A 19,524-nucleotide genomic window follows, 5' to 3' on the forward strand; every position below is an offset into this window, starting at 1 on the left:
CCCCTCAGAACAGGGCCCCCTCAGAGAAGGGTCCCCCCAGACCAGGGTCCCCCTCAGAGCAGGGTCTTCTCAAAACAAGGTTCCCTCAGAGTAGGGTCCCCATCAGAGTGGGGTGTCCTCAAAACAGAGTCCCCTGAGAGCAGGGTTTCCTCAGAACAGGGTCCCCCTAAGAGCAGGGTCTCCTCAGAACAGGGTCCCCCTAAGAGCAGGGTCCCCTCAGAACTCCAGAACTTCCTGTTCTGAGGAAGATGCAGCTCTTGGGCAGCCACGTGGTGAACTCGTGAGGACCCCTCAGAACCACATCTTCCTCAGGGCAGGGTCCTGCTCTGGATGGGGTCTCCCTCAGAACCTTGCTTCCCTCAGGAAGGAGTCTGGCTCAGGGCAATGTCCAGGGCCCCATCAGGATGCTGTTTCCCATGGAACAAGATCCCTGCTCACTGTGTCCCCTTCAGTGAGGGCTCCTCAAGAAGAGGCTGCCCCTGAAAACAGCACACCCCTCACAACAGGGTCCCCCCAGAACAGTCTCCCACCAGTCAGGACTAACCCCCAGAACAGACTCCACCTTAAAACATTGTTTGCCTCCACCAGCCCCAGAACATCGTTCTCCTCAGAACCTTTTTCCTCCACTGATTAGCATTCCCTTGATGCTAATGAGGACAGTGTCCCCATTTCCCCCAGAACAGTGTTGGTCTCAGGGCAGGATTCTCCCCCAGAGCGTTGTTCTCCTCAGAATGGGTCCCTCCAGAATAGCAAGGCCGTTCTCAGATCAGGGTTCCCCACAGAACAGAGTCTCTCAGAACATCATTCTTAGGACAGAGTCCCCCTCCCCAGGACAGGCCTCCTCAGAGCAGAGTCCCCATGCTGCCGTGGGGAGGGCAGGGCTCTGGGACTTGTTTCCGCCTTGGCTGCTAGGCTCATAGTTCAGGTATTTCTTTCGGGTGTTCCAGCTCCACGAAGGGCATGTGGCAGGGGTCACAGAAATGGAGGGGACTTTTGGAGAGGCAGGGGCAGCACAGGAAGTGAGATTTCCCCTCAACAGGAGCAGCAGTACAGGTGCTCACCTGCGGGCAACGGTGCAGGCCTTGCATTGACTGTTCAGGGCTCTCACTCTTGCTTCACGTGCCTGGGAGAGGTCTCCCACCCTCTCAGGCTGCTCCGTTCACCACGTGGCCACCCACGGTGTGGAGCCCCGCACGAGCCACTTGCCACAGTGACCACTCCTCAAGCGCCCCTCCTCCATCCCTCGCCCGTCCCGCCTTCCACCCAATCCTGCGAGACTCTGGCCACTCCTTACACCTAGAGTTCCCAAGGGACCATAAGTTTTGCTGTTCTGTGTCCAGATAACCCCTCTGAAGAACTCCGCTCAGCCCAGGTGCACTCCTGCCTTGTTGGGTCTGAGCCAGGTTGTTAGTGAGAAAGTTCTGCTTACCCCAAAGGCAGTTGCACTGATTTAAAATTGAGATATGCACAAATCTGTTTGATCTGGATTATCATACTGTGGTCATCTTTAATGTTCATTAAAACAAAATGATATTAAATCATTTTTTAAATGACATTAAAATCCTTTAAAGCTCTGGGGAGGCAGCCAAGAGCTCTGTCTACAAAACCAAATCTGGGTGTCAGAGGCCAAGACCCCAGGGTGGGATCAGGGACCACCCCCTCATGGGACATAAGGTCAGCTTTCCCCCAGAGCTCGGGTCCCTGTCCCCCATGGTACAAGTGGGGTCCCGGGAGTCCTTGCATGGAGTGACGAGTCCCGGGGCTCTGCCTGTCTTGGAAAGACAGGCACTTGGCCAGCCACTCCCCAGCGACACCACAACTCCTGGAGCACCCACCAGGATCAAAGCCATGACCGGGTGCATGTGTGCTCCAGGCCTGCTGTGGGCAGGCACTGGTCCTCAGCACTGCTCACCACTGCTGGGCAGGCTGAGAACCATAGACTCCTCAGCCACCCCTGTCCCTCAGCCTGGCCCTGCTGCAGAGAGGGACTCCAGCCCATCGTGGGCATCAGCAGGGCTTGGCACTTCCACCTCCCCCAGGAAGCCCAGGGAGTGTGGATGCATAGACAATGGAGCCCAGCTTCCTGCATCCCCATCCGGCCATCATGGCCCTTCGCCCCCAGGCAGCAGGCCAGCTCTGCCCTCACTCCCCTTCCTGCTCTCCCAGGGGCTTCTGGAGGTTTTCACCTGGAGAAACATTCCCCGCTCCTCTTGGGCTTCCCTGTACTCTGAAGTGTGAATATTTTTAACCCCGTAAATACGGCCAGCTCTCGTGACACAGAGACTATTTTATCAACTGTCAGTCCCACAGTGGTTTCCAACTCAGGCTCCAGTGGACCAAATGAAAGCATTTTGTTTTGTTTTAATGATTAAATAAATAAATAAAACCCCTTAGCTGAAAGCAGTTGCTCATGCCTGTAATCCCAGCACTTTGGGAGGCTGAGCAGGTGGATCTCTTGAGCCCGGGGGTTTGAGACCAGCCTGAGCAACATAGCAAAACCCCATCTCTACAGAAAATACAAAAATTAGTTGGGTGTGGTGGCATGTGCGTGTGGTCCCAAGTACTCAGGAGGCTGAATCGGGAGGATCACCTGAGACCAGGGAGTGGAGGCTGCAGTGAGCTATGATCGCACCACTACACTCCAGCCTAGGTGACAGGAAGACCTCGTATCCAAACAGGCAAACAAAACACCCTTTAAGTTAGAGAATAGTTTAGTTTAATACGTCTGTGTAAACTCAGAGTCCACACACGTGTATACTTCTTGTGTGCTGTAAAGCCGTCAGGTGTGGGCCAGGCACGGTGGCTCACACCAGTAATCCCAGCATTTTGGGAGGCTGAGGCAGGTGGATTGCTTGAGCTCAGGAGTTCAAGACTAGTCTGATCAACACGGTGAGACCCCATCTCTACAAATACGTTTTAAAAACCAGCCAGGCATGATAACACAAGCCTGTGGGCCAGCTACTCGGGTGGAGGGTGGTGCTAAGGCAGGAGACTCGCTTGAACCCGGGAGGCAGAGGCTGCAGTGAGCTGAGACCCCGCCACTGCGCTCCAGCCTGGGAGACAGCTAGACTCAGTCTCAAAAACAAACACACAAAGTCAGATGTGGTTATTCCCTCTGTCCAGTAACTGTGGCAGCACAGCCACTTAGCTCCACTCTTGAGAGAAGTTTCTGGAGCAAGCACTAAGACTGGGCAGGACTTGAGAGGGCTTTGTTTAATCCCTGCCCTGCACGCCCTCACTGTGTCCCGAGCAGCCACTGCAGCGCTCTCATCCTCAGTTCTTCATCTGTCCAATGGGGAGACGGCCCTGGTCCACTCAGTGCATGTGAAATGGGGCCAGTTCGTGGTGCACGTGGCAGTGACTGTGGCTGGAATGAGGTACAGATCACATGGCATCCGAGATGGGTTGAGGTGCATTCTGTGGAGGCTACAAGCCCCCGCTGGCACACACTGGGCCACCAGTCCCTGTTTGCCCTGTGGGGATTTCCAGCTGGCGCCTGCCACCCAGGAAAACAGGCCCATCTCCCCCTGGACTCCCACATCTCCTCACCTAAAGGCCCCCCTTTTGTGCCTCCACAGGAGTTCACCAGCTACTTCCAAAGACATGACGAGGTCCTAACAGAACTGGAAAAAGCTACGAAGCACTGTAAGAAGTTGGAGGCGGCGTACAAGGAGTTCGAGCGGCAGAAGGTCTGCTATTTGCCTCTCAACACGTTCCTGCTGAAGCCCATCCAGCGGCTGCTACACTACCGCCTGCTGCTGCACCGCCTGTGCCAACACTACGGCCCCGGGCACCTGGACTACGCCGACTGCCACGGTGAGCGTGGTGCGCCCGCACCTCGAGGATCAGCGTGTGTGGCGGGAGGGGGGCTGGCTTTGCTAGACCTGCAGACTTCCTTCGCTGGGAAGCCCAGGGGTCCGCCCCTAGGGCCTGGATCACAGTGGTCAGCACTGGCGCTGGCCTCCCTTCCCATCCCCTCTGGCTGCTGGCAGGGGGCAGGTCCCAGGCCTCACCAGTGCTCTGCCTATTCTGCTCCTCCACCCTCTGGCAAGGCCCTGCCCAGCCCCACGTCTGAGTAGCGTTGGGAATGACTCTGATTGCCCTGCAGGGGTCACAGGGCATGCTCCTGCTGAGGTCCCCAAAGCCCCCTCAAGTGCACTGGGGAATGGGGTGCAACCTCCCGAGGAACCTGCTGCCTGTGGATGTTTCCGTCCTGGAGGCCTTGGCTCTAAAACATGCAAAAGATTGGACCAAGGTGTCCTGTTAGAGATTTCTAACACAGACAACCTATGTCATTTTTATTTTTATTAAAGGGACAAAAGAGTAAACTCTGACCTTTTTAACCTAAACATCCGATTTCTAATTGTAGTGTAAGTTTAGTCCCCTTTTCTGACGTGACTCAGTCATGAGGGGGACACTGTTCTAACGAGGACCCGTTCTGATGGGGATGTGCTCTGATGGGAACTTGACGCCCATCAGGAGGTTTTTACAAGTAAGTCTTATCATCTTCATTAAAAATAGATGAAAAAATATTCAGCATTTCCTCTAGCTAGTTTCCCATAGCCATGAATGGATACAAATAAGGATGCTTTCTGATTAGCAAGAAGCAGAATGGATTCTACAACGTTGGTGATTCTCTTTTCATTCTAAAATAAAATGTTTCATGTTTGCTAAAAAGGAGAAGGACAAAATTATAGAAAATATCTTCAAACATTTTAAGGAAAACATGAAATAACCACAGCAGATTTAAAATGTTTCTCATTGTCAGTCATTATACCGCAGTAGTTAGGTAGGCAGCGTGCTGGAGCAGCGGGTGGCCTGGGCCCAGGCAACCAGGGAGGCCGTGCCATGGAGAGGAAGGACTGCGGCCCAGGATCTGGTCATGTCTACCATGCGCTTGAGGGACACAGGACTTTGGAGGGACTCCTGTGCCTAACAACATGACAGGTTTCTCCTCAGTAAAATGTATAAACTGGTGAAAACCTCTGTGGAGCTGGGTCTGGGAAAGTGCTTTGAGGCTGTGAATTCAACGGAACGCTGATAACCATCAGCCGCCCTAGGTTTGCTTCAGACGTCAGCCATCTCTGGAGAGCAGCGGAAGCCCAGGTGACGAAACGTTCTCAGCTGACACTCTGCAGGCTCCTTTCCCTCCATGGCCCCCTTCCACAAATGTGGGACACAGGAATGCTCGTCAAGAAGGGCCTCCGTGGAAAATGGCCTTTGTGAGCATTTTCCTGAGAACCTGGGTGGAACTCTCCTGGACGAAAGGGGTACATTTGTTGGGGCTGACAGAAGCCAGCCTTGCAATTTCACTTATCCTTCATTTTGACGAGTTTCCAAGGGTGCTGGATGTTAAGTGCAAGTTGTCGATTCGTTGTATCACGCATCTGCTCTGCCTGCCGCTTGGAGGAGCCTGTTCTGAGGGCACTCAGTTACGAGGGGACATGGCTCTCAGGGGGTCCTGTTCTGATGAGGATGTGCTTTGAAGGGATCTTGGACTGAGGGGGACCGGACCCAGTTCTGAAGGGACCGCGTTCTGAGGAGATTCTGTTCTGAGGGGGACCATGGTTGGATAGGGACTCTGTTCTGAAGGGGACAGTGTTCTGAGGGGGGACCTGCTCTCAGGGAAACACTGATCTAAGAGAACCTTCTGCTGATGGGGACGCTTTTCTGCGGGGGATACTGTTCTGAGGGGACTCACTTATGAGGGAGACACTGCTCTCAGGGGGTCCTGTTCTGATGGGGATGTGCTCTGAGGAGGCTCTATTCTGTGGGGATCCTGTTCTTAGGAGGATGCTGCTGTGTGGGGACTCTGCACTCAGGCGGATGCTGCTGTCAGGGGACCCTATTCTGAAGAGACCGTGTTCATGGGGGGTTGCTCTGAGAGGACCCTGTTCTGGGGGTTACTACCCTGAGGGGAATGTTATTCTGGGGGGAACGTTACCCAGAGGGGATCTCATTCTAAGGGGGAATAATGTCATGGGGGAACAGGTTCTGAGGAGAGCTGTTCTGAAGGGGACCCCGTTCTGAGGGGGACGCTGTTCCGAAGAGACCCTTTTCTAAGGAGGATTCTGTTCTGAGGGGTCTCTGTTCTGATGGGGGTCCTGTTTTAAGGGGACCCTGTTCTGAGGGGGATGCTGTTCTCCAGGGACACTTCTGTTAGACATCCTGTTCTGCGAGGATGCTTTTCTATGGGAACCCTGTTCTGTGGGGACCCTGTTCTGAGGGGGATTCTGTTTTGAGGGGCCCCCGTTCTGTGGGGATTCTGTTCCATGGAGACCCTATTCTAAGGGTAGTGCTGTTTTGAGGGGACTCTGTTCTGAGAGGACCCCGTTCTCAGGAGGATGCTGTTTTGAGGGGACCCTGTTCTGAGGGAGATTCTCTTCTGTGGGGACCCTGTTCTGAGGTGTTCTGTGGGGATTCTGTTCTGAAGGGAATGCTATTCAGAGGAGACTGTGTTCTGTAGGGGACCCTGTTCTAAGAGGACCCTGTTCTGAGGGGGATGCCATTTTGAGGGGATCTGTTCTGAGGGGACCCTGTTTTTAGGAGACCATGTTCTGAGAGCATTATATTCTCTGAGGACCCTGTTTTGCGGTAGATGCTGTTCTGCGAGGACCCTGTTCTTTGGGGGATTCTCTTCTGTGTGGACCCTTTTCTCATAGTGACCCTGTTCTGAGGGGACTCTGTTCTGTGGTGATGCTGCTCTCTAGGGACCCTGTTTTGAGGGGACCCTTTTCTGAGCAAGATGCTGTTCTGAAGGGACCCTCTTCTGAGGGGGACCATGTTGAGTGGACCCTGTTCTGAGGGGGATGCTGTTCTCTGGGGTTTCTGTTCTGAGGGGGATCCTTTTTTGAGGGGACCCTGTTCTGCGGGGGACACTGCTCTGTGGAGACCCTGTTTTGCGGGTTCTGTGGAGAATGTCAAGGTGGGTCAGGTGAGGTACAGATGTGTCCCAAGCTTCCAGCAACCGAGGTGCCGTACAGCATCCATGTGGCAGTCAGGCTTCCAGCCCTGCACTCCCTGGATTCAGCATTCGAGGGCAGGGTGGCGCTAGTGCTGTTCAAGTGGACTCAAGCAGCCTCTGCCTGACGTGGTATCTGGAAGGAGGGGCTCAGACCCAAGTTGGGGTTTGAGGGATGCCCAGCCTTGGAGAGCCAGGGGATGTGGGCATGAGCTTAGAAATTGCACAGAACAGCAGAGTTGGTAGCTGCCAAGACCTGTGCTGGCTTTGCTGAAGTTCTTCCTCATTTTCAGTGTCATGCAGGTGTCATTGATGGAAAGCAGATTTTGTCAGTCGGTTTTGTCAATAACGATCTCTCCACTTCATTCCTTTCTGACTTGATCCTCTGAAAGCTGTGAGGGGCTGTTGTCACCCCCACTGGAAAGGATAGAACTGGAGCAGTCAGGTGACTTCATGCTAACAAATCTGCCCAGGGCTAGGGCTGAGCACTAGTAATGGTGACGCCTGTAATCTCAGCACTTTGGGAGGCCGAGGTGAGTGGATCATCTGATGTCAGGAGTTCGAGACCAGCCTGGCCAACATGGTGAAACCCTGTCTCTACTAGAAATACAAAAAATAAGGTGGGCGTGGTGGTGGGCGCCTGTAGTCCCAGCCACTTGAGAGGCTGAGGTACAAGAATTGCTTGAACTCAGAAGACAGAGGTGGCAATGAGCTGAGATGGTGAGGAGCTGGAGGTTGCAGTGAGCCAAGATTATACCACTGCACTCCAGCCTGGCGACAGAGTGAGACCCTGTTTCAAAAAAAGAAAAATAAATAACAGGGAAGGTGGTCCCATGAATGAATCCAGCAAGGAGGGTGCAAACACTGTGCCTCAGGCACCATCAGAGCTGGGCAGGCCCAGCCACGCCCCACTCCCAGTGTGGCCTGCTCAGAGCTGGGCAGACCACTCACTGTAACTTCTCCTGTCCAGATTCTAAACTTGCTCTTACCTTTGCTTGAACTCAGCTGTAAGACTAGCATCTATTCCTGGTTAAAAGAGAAAGTTACAAATGCTTGGAAGGTGCCAATCATTTAGCCTTTAAAGTACAATAAATCATCTTCCTATAAGAGCAAATAGTACCTTACTCATAACATTAAATCGTTGTGTACAAAGCCTGTCCTCCTGTTTGCTAAGCCAGAATGTGGGCTGGCCAACAGTTTGGGTTGAACCACCTGAAGGTTTGGGGCTATCCATGGGATCAGGCACCTGGTGGCTGCAGCAGCGTGGGCAGCAGTCCTAGAAGTCCCAGAAGGCAGGGGTCCCAGCGCCCGGCCATGGACTGGTGCCGGTCTGGTAGCCTGTTGGGAACCAGGCCACACAGCAGGTTCGGGGTGAGGAGGTGAACGGTGGCGAGTGAAGCATCTCTGCATTTATAGACACTCCCCGCGGCTCCCTTACCACCTGAGCTCCTCCTGTCACATGAGCAGCATTCCATTCTCGTGGGAGCACAGACCCTCCTGGAACTGCACCTGTGGGGGATCTAGTTTGCATGCTCCTCGTGAGAATCTAATAAATGCCTGATGAGCTGAGCCAGAACAGTTTCATCCCAAACCCATTCCCACCACCCCTGGTCTGTGGAAAATTGTCTTCCATGAAACCCATCCCTGGTAGCAAAAAGGCTGGGGACTGCTGCTGTGAGGAGTCGAATAGGATGTGCCTCTAATTAAAACTGCCTTTCAGAATGCTGGTTCTTGTCACAAAGCGGTGGGTGGAGGATGCTGTGCGTACCACTGCCTGGGCACCTGTACTGAGGGGTCTCTCCACACAGACGCCCTGAAGGCCATCACAGAGGTGAGCGCCACACTGCAGCAGGTTCTCATTCGGCTGGAGAACCTACAGAAGCTGACGGAGCTGCAGCGGGACCTGGTGGGCGTGGAGAACCTCGTCGCTCCTGGCAGGGTGAGTGGCCTTGCTCTGGAACTTGTTTTGAGTTACTTCGTTTTTTCAGTTGAGAAATAACACCAAAGTCACCCTTTTAAAATGTATGATTTCATCCGGGCACGGTGGCTTATGCCTGTAATTCCAGCGCTTTGGGAGGCTAAGGCAGGAAGATCGCTTGAGCCCAGGAGTTCAAGACCAGACTCAGCAACACAAGGCAACCCTGTTTCTATGAGAATTATTTTAAAATTTGCCAGGTGTGGTGGTGCATGCCTGTGGGTCCCAGCTACTCAGGAGACAGATAGGAGGATTGCTTGAGCTAAGGAGGTGGAGGCTGCAGTCAGCCCTGATCACACCACTGCGCTCCAGCCTGACAACAGAGCAAGACCCTGTCTCTGTTAAAAATAAACACATACATACTTACAAAAAATGTACAGTTGTGTGGGTTTTAGTATCGTCACAGGGTTATGCAGCCAGCACTAGCTAATTCAAAACATTTTAATCACCCCAAAGGAGACACCCATACACTTTACCAGTCACTTGCCATCATTGTTTTGAAAGGGACCCTGTTCTGAGGGAGACATGGCTTTGTGGGGACCCTGTTCTCAGGGGACTCTGTTCTGGACGGGGATGCTGTTCTGTGGAGCCCCTGTTCTCAGGGGACCCTGTTCTGGACGGGAATGCTGTTCTGTGGGGACCCTGTTCTCAGGGGACTCTGTTCTGAGGTGACCCTGTTCTGGACGGGAATGCTGTTCTGTGGGGACCCTGTTCTCAGGGGACTCTGTTCTGGACGGGGATGCTGTTCTGTGGGGACCCTGTTCTCAGGGGACCCTGTTCTGGACGGGAATGCTCTTCTGTGGGGACCCTGTTCTCAGGGGACCCTGTTCTGGACGGGAATGCTGTTCTGTGGGGACCCTGTTCTCAGGGGACCCTGTTCTGGACGGGAATGCTGTTCTGTGGGGACCCTGTTCTCAGGGGACCCTGTTCTGGACGGGAATGCTGTTCTGTGGGGACCCTGTTCTCAGGGGACTCTGTTCTGGACGGGAATGCTGTTCTGTGGGGACCCTGTTCTCAGGGGACCCTGTTCTGGACGGGAATGCTGTTCTGTGGGGACCCTGTTCTCAGGGGACCCTGTTCTGGACAGGAATGCTGTTCTGTGGGGACCCTGTTCTCAGGGGACTCTGTTCTGAGGTGACCCTGTTCTGGATGGGGATGCTGTTCTGTGGGGCCCCTGTTCTCCTCTCTAAACTCTGGCCACCACTGATGTGCTTTCTCTCTCTAAGGAGTACCTGTCCCTGCATTTCATAGATATGGTGTCAGACACTAATGTGGCCTCTATGACTGTCTTCCCTCACTCAGAGTAATGTCTTCAGGGTTCATTCATCTTCCTTTTTGTGGCTGAATCATATTCCACCATGCGTGTGTCACATGTCTGTCCCCTCATCTGATGGACACTGGGTTGTTTCCGCTTCTTGGCTGTGAGGAATCGTGCTGCTGTGGGTGTTCATGTACAAGTTTTGTGTGGACGTATGTTTTCAGTTTTGAGTATACCATATGCAGGGTCATATGGTCATTCCGTGTTGAACATCTTCAAGAACTGCCAGACTGTTTTCCAAAGTGACTGAACCATTTTTCATTCCCACCAACTTGTATGAGAGTTTCCGTTTCTCCACGTGGTGTGTCACTTTTTGGTTGTAGCCATTTCAGCGCATGTGTAATGCTGTTGTGTGTGGTCACAATGTGTATTTCTGTGATGGCTGATACTGAGCATCTTTTCATGTGCTTATTGGCCATTTCTAGGCCTTTTTGGAGAAGGGTCTGTTCAGATCCTTTGCCCACCTTTTATTTTATTCCAAATTTGTAAAGAACTCTTAAAACCCAGTAGTAAAAAGACAAGCTGTTGAGTTTTAAGAGTTCTTTATGTATTCTGAATACTGCTCTTTATCAGACTGCATCTCCCATTGTACGGGTTGTCTCTTCACTTTCTCAATGGTATTGTTTACAACACGGAAGGTTTATCTGGGTTTTTTTGTTCAGTTGCTTCTGTCTCAGATGTCGTCTCTAAGAAACTATTGAAGGCCAGGTGTGGTGGTGTACACCTGTAGTCCTGGCTACTCTGGAGGCTGAGGTACGAGCATTGCTTGAGCCCAGGAGTTCAAGGTTGCAGTGAGCTATGATCCCACCACTGCAATTTAGCCTGGCCAATACAGCGAGACCCTGTCTCAGGAAAAAAGGAATTACTGGGAGTGCCGCCACCAGCCTGGGGCAGCCTCAGGGCGGGGCTGGAGGGAGCAGCCGGACTCAGAGCACCTTGGCCCCGCACCCGGCAGTATGTCCGAACGGGTCTGGTTCAATGTGGGTGGTACCTGCTTCCTCACCACCCAGCAGATGCTGTGCCCGGACCTGAAACCTTTCCTGTACTGTGTGTGCCAGGCTAACACCGACAAGGAGGAAATCTTCGCCCATTTAATAGGCAAAGACTGCACCTGTTTTGGGCCTGCACTGAACCACCTGAGACATGGCAAGACGGTGATTAGCAAAGACATTGCGGAGGAAGGAGTGTTGGAAAAAGCAGAATTTTACGACATGACCTCATTAATAAAACTTGTAAAGGACAAAATTAGAGAACAAGAGAGCAAAGCCTCACAGGTGCCGTGAAGCATGTGTCCGGTGTGCTTCAGTGCCCAGAGGGGCTCACACAGGTGGTGCCCAGCATGTCCGCTGGCTGAAGTTTGAACAACTGGGCAGCTTTGACTCCTCTTACAACTATGGGGATGCAGACCGGGCCAAGTTCCCCTGTGTGCTGTCCAGGGAGCTTCGCAGCACCCCATACAGTATGGCCAGCAGGCCCAGCAAGAAGGCCAGGATTTTGCAAGAATGAGGTTCAAGGATATGAGGGACACAGTATCGACAGATGAAAAACTGATTTACTTTCCCACGGCAATGAACTGCTGTGTCCAGGAAGCTTGGCTGTTAGAAGGAACCTGCTTTTGATCATTTTTCTAGAGATCTGGGTGTGAATCCTTTTTTGCCTCTGAGGTGGGTGGTGAGAGACAGGCCCAGCTGTCCAAGACCAGGTATCCACAAGGGGAGGAACACGGCGGCAGAGTGAGCACTATCTCTTGGGGGGCCAGAGACAGGCAGATGCTCCCAGTCACTCCACTCGATCCTGAAGGTCATGTAAAGGACGGTGTTCTTAGTGCCACACATACTCTGTGAAGGCAGCCTGGGCTTCGCTGTGGGAAGCAGCCACGGCCCCGTCGGCGTCCAGCACGTCGTGGACTGTGGTCTGGCTGCCAGGCCCTAGTACCCGTCGGGAGTCTGCTCCGCCTCCCAGGTGGAGCCACTGGTTGCTCTGAACGTCACAGAGCTCCTGACAAAGGCGGCTTCTGCGTCCTCACTACTTCCCAGCACCATTTGGAAGCCGGGCCTCCTTCCGACACAGACCATGACCCCGTCTGGCTGGGCTATTTTCCAGGTGGGAGGACTTTGTGCCCCTTCGCAGTGTGGATGGACTCCCCAGTGTTTCTGCTCTGGAAATGCCCACAAGTCTTGCTTGTCAACCTGTCAGCGTGAGATAGCAGCGCCGCCTTGGCCCCCACTCTGCGGGCCCGTGGGGAGCTGGTGCCTGTCAGTGCTTGTCGCACCTGGCATAGAAGTTGAGCTGGGGGCCAGTCTGCTGGCTTCTGGAGCTGAAGGTCTGGGTCACAGTGAAAATTTGGGATATTTATAGAGCATCACGAATGCCTTTCTCTCACCGCTCTCTCATTTTCTTGGTGTAACTATGCAGTCTTCCCTCTCTTTCTGGGATGTTTGGGACTTTAGTCAACTTGCACGGGTTCTGCCCAACATGACTGGATTCATGTTGGGAGCTGCTGGGATTCCTTTAGAAACCACTGCCCACATGCTTTAAAAGCAGACCTTTCTCAGCTGGTTGTGGGGACCTGTCAGAGTCTGGGGACCTGGTGTGCAGGGAAGCGTCCAAGCTCTTTGTTTCTGGCACGCCAGCTTCCCAAGGGGCGCTGTCCAGACTGACCACCACCTGCCCGCATGCAGGCCAGAGGCTCTGACACTGGTTTCTATGCTTCTGAGACTTCTTGCCTACTCCTCACCCTCTTCTTTGCCAATAACCTGATTAACCAAGTTCTCCAGCATTAGGACTTACCATGTCCTTTTTGTAAGGTCTCTTGTATGCTGTTAAATGATTGGCTTAGACAATTTATAAACACCTTTCTAGCCACAGGATGACGCGGTCCTCCCCAGAGAGCGCGGGAGGAAGGTAGCCACTGTGGGCCCCCGGGGTGTACTCTCTGGGGAGCTGCTGGCTGTTTAGCATTGTTTGATTTTTGACCTTGATATAATAAATAGGCTTGTGGTTTGGGAAATTTAAAGATATTAAGACTTAATTCACTAAAATTTATTCTAAGGGGTTATTTATACTTTTATATGATATTTTATCAGCTTACAGTTTAATGCCTAAGTTTCCCCTAAAAAAAGCAAATAAAATGGTGTATTTATGAAAAAAAAAAAAAGAAAAGAAAACCTAATCCAGGGTATGAAGAGTCACCCCTCTGTGTCTCTCTTCTAAGAGTTTTGTGTTTTACCTGCTGCATTTGGGTCTCTGATCCGTTCTCGGTTAACTGTGCGCACAGTGGGAAGGTGGGGCCCAGCTTCACTCCTCTGCCTGTGGATGTCCCGTTTTCCCAGCACCGTTTATTGAATTGTCTGTCTTGTCACCCTTTTAGAACATCAGTGGGGGCTGGGCAGAGTGGCTCAAGCCTGTAATTTCAGCACTTTGTGAGGCCAAGGCAGAGGATCACTTGAAACCAGGAGATTGAGACTAGCCCGGGCAACACAGTGATATTCTGTCTCTACCAAAAAAAAAAATTGCCTGGCATGGTGGTATGCACCTGTGGCCCCAGCTACCCGGGAGGCTAAGACAAGTAGATGGCTTGAGCCCAGGACACCAAGCTAGAGAGAGCCATGACTGTACCACTGCATTCCAGCCTGGGTGACAGAGCAAGACTCTAGCTCAAAAAAAAAAAAAAAAAAAAAAATCAATAGACCTATGGATTTATTTCTGGACTCTTTATACAATGGTCTGTGTCTGTGGAGACAGTAACTTTCTGTCACCAGCGCTTTTTGCTTTGAACTCAATACTCTCAACGTAAAAAAGTTAAAAATTACATGGAGGTGTTTCCTGTCTCGGCACACACAGGCACACAGAAGGGTGTGTGCGAATCATGTTCTGCGTGAGCTTTGTTAGAAGGTACTGAACGTGTGGAGCTGCGCTTTGTTAGAAGAAGGTACTGAACGTGTGGAGCTGCGCTTTGTTAGAAGAAGGTACTGAACGTGTGGAGCTGCGCTTGGTTAGAAGGTACTGAACGTGTGGAGCTGCGCTTGGTTAGAAGGTACTGAACGTGTGGAGCTGCGCTTGGTTAGAAGGTACTGAACGTGTGGAGCTGCGCTTGGTTAGAAGAAGGTACTGAACGTGTGGAGCTGCGCTTGGTTAGAAGCTACTGAACGTGTGGAGCTGCGCTTTGTTAGAAGAAGGTACTGAACGTGTGGAGCTGCGCTTTGTTAGAAGGTACTGAACGTGTGGAGCTGCGCTTTGTTAGAAGGTACTGAACGTGTGGAGCTGCGCTTGGTTAGAAGGTACTGAACGTGTGGAGCTGCGCTTTGTTAGAAGCTACTGAACGTGTGGAGCTGCGCTTTGTTAGAAGAAGGTACTGAACGTGTGGAGCTGCGCTTTGTTAGAAGGTACTGAACGTGTGGAGCTGCGCTTTGTTAGAAGGTACTGAACGTGTGGAGCTGCGCTTGGTTAGAAGGTACTGAACGTGTGGAGCTGCGCTTGGTTAGAAGGTACTGAACGTGTGGAGCTGCGCTTTGTTAGAAGGTACTGAACGTGTGGAGCTGCGCTTGGTTAGAAGGTACTGAACGTGTGGAGCTGCGCTTGGTTAGAAGGTACTGAACGTGTGGAGCTGCGCTTGGTTAGAAGGTACTGAACGTGTGGAGCTGCGCTTTGTTAGAAGGTACTGAACGTGTGGAGCTGCGCTTTGTTAGAAGGTACTGAACGTGTGGAGCTGCGCTTTGTTAGAAGGTACTGAACGTGTGGAGCTGCGCTTTGTTAGAAGAAGGTACTGAACGTGTGGAGCTGCGCTTTGTTAGAAGAAGGTACTGAACGTGTGGAGCTGCGCTTTGTTAGAAGAAGGTACTGAACGTGTGGAGCTGCGCTTGGTTAGAAGGTACTGAACGTGTGGAGCTGCGCTTTGTTAGAAGGTACTGAACGTGTGGAGCTGCGCTTTGTTAGAAGGTACTGAACGTGTGGAGCTGCAAGCTTGGAGAAATGAATTATCCTGGAGTACACAGGACCCTTCCCCACTTGGGAAGTCTGCGCTTTGATGGGGTGCTAGGACCACAACTCCTTGTTTCTCTCCTTGACTGCGTAGCTTGCAGCTGTGGCTGCTGGCCGGGAACTCCTGGAAGTAGCACTCATGTCACACACCGTGTTTCTCCTGGTCATCTCTGTGCAGGGTCTTATCGATGGTAGCCCAGGGAACGGTCACTAAAGCGATAGATGAGAGTGTAGCTACATAGGACAGCGGCCAAGGTGTGGGCTTTTGAGCCAAGTGTGAAACCCGGGCTCTCCACTTCTCCCGTGTGGCCTGCAGGCTGTGTGCCCTCTCTGAGGCAGGAGGTCTCAAGGATGAACAAGGAATCTATGTCAGCTGCTCAGCCCTGGTCCTTGCATCAAGTAGATGCTGTGCACATTCAAATGACTTGTTATTATTACCCAAAATCTCTAAAGTCACGTCTGTATAGCTCAGGATTTCTGGTCCTCCTGAGTTAAATATGTGTGTCAGTCAACAGACAGAAACCATACCAATTATTTGAGCAGAAGATGTAATAGCAAGGATTCTTAACCACACATAAAGTTGATGAGGTGCTAAAGGGTTAAAAGAACTGTGAAGTGTCAGGGACGTGGCAGAACTGTGAGCCACAGGTACCACCCTAGGGCTGGGAACAAACTTGACAGCTTGGTCAGAGGCCCATGCCGCTGAGGCTCACAGCTGGCAGCGGGGCGAGTGCACAGAGGAGAAGGTGCCCTGTGGATCTGGGATGCACAGCCTGGGAGGGGCTCCAGAGAGGGGCTGCTGCTCAGCCAGTGCTGGGGTCTCCAAGGGTGATGATGCTGCCTGTGGCTGGAAGGAACTGCCACTTCCGGGGCCAAGCAGCTGCCAGCAGCTCACAGGGACCTTAGCATGGGGTCTCCAGGGCTCCCTGTCATGTCCTTGTGGCCTCTCAGAGCAAGGCTGGGGGCAGGTTTGGAGTGAGAGCCACAAGCTTAGTCACCCGCCCCATCCAGTTATGCAAACGCATCCACGTGACTGCCTTCCTCATTGTGTGGGATGCACGGCTCTGTTAGGGCTGGGTTTCCATCCTGAATGTCCATGAGGATTATCCGTGTCATGTGTTACTCCTTGCGCCTTCACACAGTATGTTGGGGCTGCTCACACTGGCGGGCCTCTGGCATATTCTCCAGGCACCTGCTCCTCCTCCTCCTCCTCCTGTTTGTCTAAAAGAAACAGATGGTGGAAGGGTTCCAGAGAAGCCCAGGTCAGGAATTTGAGGGGCTCCCAGGACTGTCACTTAGCCTATCTACGCAGGTGTCTGACACTGGCAGGATTCTTTTTTCTTATCAAGCCTGGGGTGGGGGTGGGGGCTAATTCGAACACCTAGGAGGACCCTCCTTTCCTCCTCCCATTCTCAAACCTGCTCCTGTCCAGTTTTTGAAAGCTGATCTCAAATGACATCTTTGTGCCTGAAACTTCCAGAGGCTTCTCGGCAGGAGCACCCCGGGCTTTACCTCTTTGGTTGTGTCAGGGACCCAGGGCTCCTAGCCCAGGGTGGGTGCTCCGCAGATAATTTGGGGACTGATTTTGTCAGCACAGAGACAGGACCTGGTGACCAAGGGCGCTGCTGAGGGTAGAGGAACCCCACTGGGAGGCGCCACAGGGGCACAGGTGGCCTCAAAGCCATCCCTGACCCTCAGCCCAGCCAGCGAGGGTCCGCCATCTGCCCTCAGCCAGGTCAGAGGGGACTCTGTCTCCGTGTCTTTCAGGAGTTCATCCGTGAGGGCTGCCTTCACAAGCTCACCAAGAAGGGCCTGCAGCAGAGGATGTTCTTTCTGGTAGGATGTCTCCCCACTCCACCCGGGCTTCAGTTCTGATGGGCAGCACTTCTGTTAGGGACACGGCATGCAGCAGCAGCCCCTTGGCCTCTGAGTAGTTTAGTACCTGGACGCTTTGGTTCGAGTGGGTAGCGGTGGAGTCAGATGGGGCCAGGGGAGGGTCACCGAGTGGGAAGCAGCAGCAGCAAACAGCTTCTCTACCTACCCCGGGGCCAGCCTCCTTCCTCATTCCAGGTTCTGGGCACCTGACTGTGGGGCGAACAGAAGCCAAAAAACTGGAAAGTCCACATACATGTGGCTGCAAGAAGGTGCTACTGTCGGCCCAGTGGCCAGTCGGGACGGTGTCACTGCTGGCCCAGAAGCCCCTCACAGCATGTCCTTCTTCCCACCAGTTAGTGGGTTCCAGCCTGAACCATGTGGATGAGGAGGTAACTGAGTCAGCACCAGCCAGAATTCCTTACTGCCTCCAGCTTCTCAGCCACGTTGGCTGGGAGTCAACCCAGCACATCCACTGGGTCCTGTGGCCACTTCCTGCCCCCGGTCAAAAATGACCAAATGAATGAATAAAAGTCCCATCTTTGCCAAAGTCTCCAGCAAGCTGAATAGATCTGATGTCCACATGATGAGCAGCCAGAGTCCCAGTTGGTCTGATTAAGACACTGCTTGTGAAGCTCATGGATGTCAAACTTGCTGCCTCTCAGTTCTCAGACATGCTGCTGTATACAAGCAAAGGAGTCGCAGGGACCAGCCACTTCCGAATCCGGGGCCTCCTCCCGCTCCGAGGCATGCTGGTGAGTGCCCCGTACCCTGCCTGCCTTTCCCTCGTGGTGCTGGGCTGTGCGCCACCCACCCCTCTCCTGCAGAGGCAAACCCTAACCCAGCCAGGCTGACAGCACCCACCGAGTGGCTGCACGGGGAGCACCCGCTGGGCATTTCTTGTTGGTTTTTTCTGACCCTCGTGGTCATTGTCCTTGATGATGCTCAAACTGCCCTGTCTCCAGCCCCTGGTTCCCTTCCAGGGAAACTTGGACTCAGCCTGTGGTCTCTGTCAGCACCTGGCTGGACAAGGCCTGCTCCCTGCAAGCTCAGAGCCTGTGCAGCAGTGTCTTCCTCAGGCTGTGCCACCTGTGTGCCATCTACACCACCCTATGTGCCATGTAGGCACATGCCTGGGATGGGAGCAGAGATTCCTCATTTTAGCATGATCCAGTTTCTCAACCTTGTCCTTTGGGGTTAATGCTTTTTGTGGTTGATGAAAATATTGTTCTCAGGTCACGGGGAGAATTTTATGCAGCTCTAGAGGCTCTGTCCACTTGCCCTGAGTGTGTCCCGTACTAGGCCTGGAATGGTACAGATAGGTAGCCAAGTCCAGGACTTGCCATAAGGATGTGCCATCAGTCCGGGACACCTCATCACAGTGACTGTCTCTCCCCATGGCCCTGCCAGGCCTTCTGCTCAGGGCTCCATGGATAGGGGCTCTAATCCCCAGCTCTGCCCTATCCCTCTTGGCTTATTTGCCTTGGTGACTACGGTGGTGCAGGTGGTCCCCCCTCCCTCCTTGTTGTCCTCCCTCTCAATGATCTTCCCTCCCTGGAATCTTTCCTCCCTGGGGTCCTCCCTCCCTCCCTCCCTGAGGTTTTTCTTCACTCCCAGTGGTCTTCCTTCTCTGTGATCTTCCTTCCCTGGGGTCCTCCTTTCCTAGGATATTCCCTCCCTGGAGTCCTCTCTCCCTCCCTGGGATCTTCACTTCCTCAGGTCCTCCCTTCCTCCCTGGGATCTTCCCTTCCTGGGATCATCCCTCCATCTCTGGGATCTTCCCTCCCTATGATCTTCCCTTCCTGGGGTCCTCCCTCCCTGAGGTCTTCCCTCCCTGGAGTCCTCCCTCCCTGGGGTCCTCCTTCCCTAGGATCTTCCCTTCCGGGGGTCCTCCCTTACTCTGGGGTCCTCCCTCCCTGGGATCTTCCTTGTTCCTTCTTCAAGGGTCTTGTTCACTTCCATCCCTCTGCACTGCCTCCTCCTGACAATGAGCACCAAAACCCTCAACAGGGGTTTGTACAATTTAATTCCATTTTTCAGGCTCTCAGCAAGAGGAAGTCGGTTTGAATTAGCTCATCTGCCACCACTGGAAGCAGACCCCATGTGTTTTAAAGTATGGTTTACAAATTACACCTTTATTATAGAACAAAATAATTGGAAGTGTAAGGTAGAAATCACTCATCACTGGCCAGGTGCAGTGGCTCACGCCTGTAATGCCAACACTTTAGGAGGTCAAGGCAATAGGATTGCTTGAAGCTGAGAGTTTGAAACCAGCCTGGGGAACATGGTGAAATCCCATCTCTAAAAAATTTTTTTAATTAGCTGGGCATAGTGACATGTGCCTGTAGTCCCAGCTACTTGGGAGGATGAAGTGGGACAATCGCTTAAGCCATGATCACGCCACTGCACTCCAGCCTC

General features: G+C 52.9%; 1 protein-coding gene across 15 annotated transcripts in view; it reads left to right on the forward strand.

The window, feature by feature from the left end:
* The window catches only part of FARP2 (FERM, ARH/RhoGEF and pleckstrin domain protein 2), a 147,233-nt gene that overhangs the window by 120,877 nt on the left and 6,832 nt on the right, over positions 1-19,524 (forward strand). For 9 of the 15 annotated variants that reach the window (XM_078328993.1, XM_078328994.1, XM_054258375.2 and 6 more), the window contains 4 exons: positions 3,579-3,816; positions 8,770-8,900; positions 17,002-17,070; positions 17,772-17,861. In XM_078328993.1, the coding sequence (XP_078185119.1) occupies positions 3,579-3,816; positions 8,770-8,900; positions 17,002-17,070; positions 17,772-17,861 (528 nt within the window). Of the gene's footprint in view, positions 1-3,578; positions 3,817-8,681; positions 8,901-17,001; positions 17,071-17,304; positions 17,499-17,771; positions 17,862-19,524 lie in introns of those variants that run through there. The other 6 variants (XR_013519199.1, XR_013519198.1, XR_013519200.1 and 3 more) reach the window with 5 other exon arrangements.

The sequence above is a fragment of the Callithrix jacchus genome, chromosome 6 (genome assembly GCF_049354715.1).
Source record: "Callithrix jacchus isolate 240 chromosome 6, calJac240_pri, whole genome shotgun sequence".
Lineage (NCBI taxonomy): Eukaryota > Metazoa > Chordata > Mammalia > Primates > Cebidae > Callithrix > Callithrix jacchus.